General features: G+C 31.1%; 2 protein-coding genes across 3 annotated transcripts in view; one reads left to right on the forward strand and one right to left on the reverse strand.

Moving 5' to 3' along the window:
• Nucleotides 1-4,633: 4,633 nt before the first annotated feature.
• On the forward strand, nt 4,634-5,404 carry LOC106311493 (probable inactive L-type lectin-domain containing receptor kinase III.1). The gene has a single exon (XM_013748675.1). The coding sequence runs from the start codon at nt 4,634-4,636 to the stop codon at nt 5,402-5,404; it is 771 nt and encodes a 256-aa protein (XP_013604129.1).
• A 285-nt stretch (nt 5,405-5,689) lies between these two features.
• The window catches only part of LOC106310261 (tropinone reductase homolog At1g07450-like), a 5,024-nt gene continuing 3,691 nt past the window's right edge, over nt 5,690-7,022 (reverse strand). The window contains exons 2-5 of one of the 2 annotated variants that reach the window (XM_013747501.1): nt 6,580-6,787; nt 6,171-6,387; nt 6,006-6,103; nt 5,690-5,915 (exon numbers count right to left, since the gene is read on the reverse strand). In XM_013747501.1, coding sequence (XP_013602955.1) covers nt 5,724-5,915; nt 6,006-6,103; nt 6,171-6,387; nt 6,580-6,787 — 715 coding nt within the window. In that variant the 3' untranslated portion in view covers nt 5,690-5,723. Of the gene's footprint in view, nt 5,916-5,996; nt 6,104-6,170; nt 6,388-6,579; nt 6,788-7,022 lie in introns of both variants that reach the window. The other variant, XM_013747500.1, reaches the window with a different exon arrangement.

Here is a 7,022-nt window from a genome sequence, read left to right on the forward strand (position 1 = left end):
TCAATATTTTTGTAGGGGTTTAACAGATAGATTTTGAGAAGAAATAAAAAAATATGACAAAATATTGTTTTATTGTATAGTTGCATCCTTGCATTCTTCACTAACATATGATGATGTTGAAAGAGGTTTGAAGTTTTTGTTGTCTCCGTTTTAAAAAAAAATAATAATGATTTTATAGTGCTTATTTCACCGATTTAGGGAGTATTATACTAAATTAATTGATAAAAAATTATAACGATTCCTATAAACTATGAAAAAGAGTTTAACATACATTAACACAAATATAGAATGTGGTTAGAAATTTTAAAACAACACTAAAAAGTCTGGGCTTCAGTATATAGAGTGTTTAACATAAAACTCAATATTTCGTATAGGTTTTTACATAGATTTTGGAAAAAATCAAAAATATAACAATATTATTTTAATACATAGTTGCATCCTAAACTAACATATGATGATGGTCAAAGAGGCTTGGAATCTTTGTTGTCTATGTTTCTCTAGAACATAACGATTTTATAATGGTTAGTCCACTGATTTATGGATTATATGAAATTTACAAAATTAATTAATAAAAAATTAGAAAATGTCCATATACCATGAAAGAGAGTTTAAAATACATTAATACAAATGTAGAATGTGATTATAAATTTTAAAACAACACTAAAAAATATACGATTTAGTATATAGAGCGTTTAACGTAAAACTCAATATATTCATAGCGATTTATGCATAGATTTGGATAAAAATTCAAAAAATATGACAATATTTTTCAATGGATAGTTGCATCCTGCACTAACATATTATGATGTTCAAAGAGGTTTGAAACCTTTGTTGTCTCTGTTTTCCAAAAGAATAACGATTTTATAGTGGTTATTCCACTAGTTTAGATAGTATTACGAAGTTTTACTAATTAATTGATAAAAAATTAGAGCGATTCTCATATACCATGAAAGAGAGTTTAACATACATTAATAAAAATTTAGAATTTATTTACAATTTAGAAAAGCAATAAAAAGTATAAGTTTCAGTATATAGAGTGTTTAACATAAAACTCAATATTTTTCGTATGGGTTATTATTAACACATAGATTTTGAGAAAAATTAAAAAAATATAGCAATATCGCTTTAATGCATAGTTGCCTCCTGTACTAATATATGATGATGGTCAAAGAGGTTTGAAACTTTTATTGCCTCCATTTGTCTAGAAAATAGCGATTTATAACGGTTAGTCCACTAATTTAGAGAGTATATGAAGTTTTACTAAATTAATTTATAAAAAAAAAATTGAATGATGCTCATGTACCATGAAAGATAGTTTAGCATACATTAATACAAATCTAGAATGTGGTTAAAAAAATTTAAAACAACACTAAAGATTATATGCTTCAGTATATAAAGCATTTATCAAAATTCAATATTTTTGTAGGTGTTAGTTAACACATAGATTTTGAGAAATTTTCAAAAAATATGACAATATTGTTTTAATTCATATTTGCATCATGCACTAACATTTGATGATGTTGAAAGAAGTTTGGAGCCTTTGTTGTCTTTGTTTTTAAAGAAAATAACAATTTTATAGTGGTTATTTCACCGATTTAGGAAGTATTATGAAATTTTACTAAACTTAATTGATAAAAAATTATAATGATTCCCATAAACCATGAAAGAGAGTTTAACATACATTAATACAAATGTAGAATATGGTTAGAAATTTTAAAACAACACTAAAAAAGTTTGGGCTTCCGTATATAGAGCGTTTAACGTAAAACTCAATATTTCGTATGGCTTTATACATAGATTTTAAAAAAAATAAAAAATAAAAAAATATTTTTTTAATACTTAGTTGCATCCTAAACTAACATATGATGATAGTCAAAGAGGCTTGAAAACTTTGTTGTCTATGTTTCTCTAGAAAATAGCGATTTTATAATGGTTAGTTTATTGATATAGGGATTATATGAAATTTACTAAATTAATTGATAAAAAATTATAAAGATGTCCATGTACTATGAAAAGGAGTTTAAAATACAATAATACAAATGTAGAATGTGGTTAAAATTTTTAAAACAATAGTAAAAAGTATAAGATTTAGTATATAGAGCGTTTGACGTAAAACTCAATATTTTCGTAGGGGTTGTTTATACATAGATTTTGAGAAAAATTCAAAAAATATAATAATATTGCTTTAATGCATAGTTGCTTCCTGTACTAATATATGATGATGGCTAAAGATGTTTGGAACCTTTGTTGTCTATATTTCTCTAGAGAATAACGATTTTATAATGGTTAGTCCACTAGTTTATGGGGTATATGAAGTTTTACTAAATTAATTAATAAAAAAAATTGAATGATTCTCATGTACCGTGAAAGATAGTTTAGCATACATTAATACAAATGTTGAAAGTGGTTAGAATTTTAAAACAACACTAAAGATTATAGGCTTCAGTATATAAAGCATTTACCAAAATTCAATATTTTATAGGGGTTAACACATAGATTTTGAGAAAAATTTCAAAAAATATGACAATATTGTTTTAACGCATAGTTGCATCTTGAACTAACATATGATAATGTTGAAAAAGGTTTGGAGCCATTGTTGTCTCCGTTTTTAAAGAAAATAGTGATTTTATAGTGGTTATTTCACCGATTTATGGAGTATTATGAAGTTTTACTAAATTAATTGATTAAAAATTATAACGATTCCCATAAACCATGAAAGAGAGTTTAACATATATTAATACAAATATAGAATGTGGTTAGAAATTTTAAAACATAGCAATATTTCTTTATGGTCAAACATAGAAATTTTAAAACATAGCAATTTTGAGAAAAAAATAAAAAAAATAGCAATATCGCTTTAATGAATAGTTGCCTCATGTACTAATATATGATGATGGTCAAACAGGTTTGGTCATTTTGTTGTCTCTATTTTTCTAGAGAATAACGATTTTATAATGGTTAGTCCACTAATTTAGGGAGTATATGAAATTCTACTAAATTAATTATTAAAAAAATTTAAACGATGCTCATGTACCATGAAATATAGTTTAGCATACATTAATACAAATGTAGAATGTGGTTAAAATTTTTAAAACAACATTAAAGATTATAAGCTTCGGTATATAAAACATTAACCAAAATTTAATATTTTTGTAGGGGTTAACATATAGATTTTGAGAAAATTTCAAAAAATATGTCAATATTGTTTTAATGCATAGTTGCATCATGCACTAACATATGATGATGTTGAAAGAGGTTTGTAGCATTTGTTGTCTCTGTTTTTTAAAGAAAATACCGATTTTATAGTGGTTATTTCACAGATTTAGGGAGTATTATGAAGTTTTACTAAATTAATTGATAAAAAATTATAACGATTCCCATAAACCATGAAAGAGAGTTTAACATACATTAATACAAATGTAGAATGTGGTTAGAAATTTTAAAACAACACTAAAAAGTTTGGGCTTCGGTATATGAACATTATATTAATAACCAATGAAAAATATTAGATAATATCAAGTTTTATTTACAGAATATAATTAAACATTTAAAATTTTGTTTTAATTTCAATTTTCATCCAAATAGAAACTACCACCACCAAAATAGAAAGATTTTAATGATTAGATTAGAAGGATGTGTTAAAAAATAGATTTACTTAAGACGAGATTTACAAATTGGGTTAGATTCCTGGAGAGCCTTAACCAGATCTGTACAACGAACAAAGGTCAAGATGCCAACCATCCCTCATTTCTATGAATACAATGTATAGATAAAAACAATCGTTTGTATTGTGAAAATACTGTTTTGTAGCAGCTTCTATTACTTTGGTTGGATTGTTGGATGCACGAACTAGACCCCATATGAAATCATTTGGATTTTAATTAGTTTCGACCTTTCGGGTTTATCAATAATATTCTCACTCAGCTGGTTGTTTAATTTACACATTTGTTAATTAGTTAAAGTGATGACAAGCCTCGAGTCAATTATTATTTTTGCTTTTATATAAACAATACGTATAGATTCTTACTTGCACGTATTTCTTGAAAAAACCTTGTTTGGATCTATTTTATTGTATACCAGGCTAGTTTGGGAAGTTTGGCCCTACGACGTATCACGATCAGCTAAACTCAGACTTGAACAGTTCATCATTTACTACTTCAATGGAAATGAATTTATTTTGTCAGATTTTATTATGTCTTAATACATGGATTCTATATAATAAAGAAAATTTCGGTGGTTTATTTTTGTCAACAAAAAGATTTAGCTGATAAAACGTCAAGTGCTGATTGGTTTTCTGGTAATAAATATATTTTTCTTATATTAAGCTAACATATAGTTAAAATAAATGGTCTGTTTCCATGTAGTTTATATACATTATTACGAGAGAACAATTAATAAGACAAGCATTAGACTCTAATCTCTTTCATTTACTTCTCCATCAATGTCTGTTACATCCAAATCAATTACTCTCTACATTATCACTCACTTATGTCTAATTTCTGGCGTCTTAAGTCAACAACAAGAAACCGAGTTTCTTCACCATGGATTCTTAAAAGGCAATATACTAAACTACGGATCCACAAAGATCCTCCCAAGTGGTATCTTGGAGCTAACAAACACCTCGAGGAGGCAAATGGGTCAAGCCTTCCATGGCTTCCCCATACCTTTCAACAACTCTAACTCATCAAACCCTCTTTCTTTCTCCACAAGTTTCGTTTTCTCAATCAGCGCACCAGGTCATGGCCTAACCTTCATGATCTCTCCCACCATGGACTTCACCAGAGCCATGGCGAGTCAGTTTCTCGGTCTCTTCAACGCTTCAAACAACGGAAACTCAACAAACCGCATCCTCGCGGTGGAGTTTGACACGGTGAAGTCAAACGAGTTTCTTGACATCGACGGTAACCACGTGGGGATCGACGTCAACGGCTTGGTCTCAGTTGAATCTGCACCAGCTGCGTTTTTCTCAAACCGGCATATCAAGAATATAACCTTGAAGCTTTCTAGCAAAGATCCGATTCGGGCTTGGATCGAATACAATGGAGTGGAGATGGTTCTTAACGTCACATTGGCTCCTCTTGACACTTCTAAACCTAAACTTCCTCTTTTGTCAAGAAAGATGAATCTTACAGAGATTTTTAACGACAAGATGTATGTCGGATTCTCAGCATCCACGGGAAACATGACGAGTAATCATTATGTTATTGGATGGAGCTTTAGTAGAGAAGGCAAAGCAAAAGAGTTTGATCTCACTCTACTTCCTTCAGTTTCAGCCCCATCGCCATCTGAGTTAGATGACTTTGATCTTATTTCAGATGCTCCTTCGGATTCAGCAACTGCAAACCCTAAACGCACCAAACTGATCATAATCTACACACTTGTAATAATGTTCTTTATGATGTGATTGAACTCTATAAATGTATTACTTTCTTGATTTTATTAGAGAAAAATAAATAACATGTTGGATAAATATGCATAGCTACATTTAGAAATGTTTCATTCTAGTATTCCCTTTGTTATTACATTGATAGATCTGCTGATACATCAGTTCCTTGCTTTCCAATTGCTTTCCAAGACAAAGTTTAAGGTGCACAAAAGAAACAACAAAAAAACACAAAAGTTTAAAAGTTCATAAGCTTGATATTATTTAGTTTTCAACAATATATATAACTAAATTATAATACATTACTACAACATTGTTGTTCTGGAAGTGTTTTTAGGGTTTAAACCTCTGGCTTGTAGGAGAAGCCATTAACAGTGAAACCTCCATCAATACAAATGGTTTGTCCTGTTATATAAGAAGCTGCAGGGAGACAAAGAAAGGTAACCAACGAGGCAACCTCACGCGGCTCACACGCACGACCTAATGGAGTTCTTGAGAAGATAGCCTCCGCAAATTTCTCATCGTCAAGACGCTGAAAAAAAGCCAAGATTCAGGTTATTACAAGAAGAAAGAAAGAAAGAAAGAAAGAAGAACAAGAAACGTTTTAGCTTACTTTTTGGACAAGAGGAGTTTTTGTCATCCAAGGAGCTACAGAGTTAGCCCTTATGCCATCACTTGCCCATTCACATGCCAAGTTCCTTGCCAGTTGATTCATGCCTCCTGCATTTCAAGTTGCTTAGATGTGTATATATAGACATCATTTAAAAAAAAAGGGTTTTGAGTGAACCTTTTGTTAAGCTGTATATAGATACAAAACCAGATGAGACAACCCCACATACTGAAGACAAGAACACAATGCTACCAAATCCTGATGCCTTAAGTAAAGGATGGGCCAGTTGCGAGAAGTGATAAGCAGACTCCAAATTGGTAGCTATTTGACCTGAGAAATCTTGTGCTGTAAACTCTGTAGTCGGCTTTGACACAAGGGTACCAACATTGTTGATCTGCGTCAAAGCAAGTAATGATAGTGATGAAAGACATTAAAAATTCATGAAATGTCAGAGATAGTTCGAATGACCGTTGAGAAAAAAACTAATATTACATTATGTGGTTTCGGGTCTGGGGGAATTAGGGCTTTGGCCGAACCTCCTGGTAATTCAAAAAAAAATGAATGAAAAAACTAAGGATTAACTTACAAGGATGTTGAGTTTGCCACTGAATAGAGAAGAGACCGTCTTCATCAACCCATCTCTCTGAGGTCGAGAGGATACATCACACACTGAGCCAGTGACTTGAAACCCTTTCGCTTTCCATTCACTTAAGCATTCATCAAGCAGAGTTTGGTCTCTGTCACACGTGTGAATCTTTGCACCAAAACCAGCGAGTTCCTCCACTATCGCATACCTGAAGTGTTAGAGAGGAATTTAGCATTCTCACATAAGGCCCGTCGGTTAATAAGATTCGGACCAATCTTATCAGGAGACTAACCAGGATCTAACATGACGATCGGTGTTGGAATCCAAGCTAATCATTTGGGCCTCCCGATCAACTGGATCAGTCTTGGATCATCAGGCCATCGCTCGATCGACTCAGCCTCACGATCAAATGACCGACTGGACCAGTATCGGCCCATCAAGCT

This window comes from Brassica oleracea, chromosome C8, assembly GCF_000695525.1.
Source record: "Brassica oleracea var. oleracea cultivar TO1000 chromosome C8, BOL, whole genome shotgun sequence".
NCBI lineage: Eukaryota > Viridiplantae > Streptophyta > Magnoliopsida > Brassicales > Brassicaceae > Brassica > Brassica oleracea.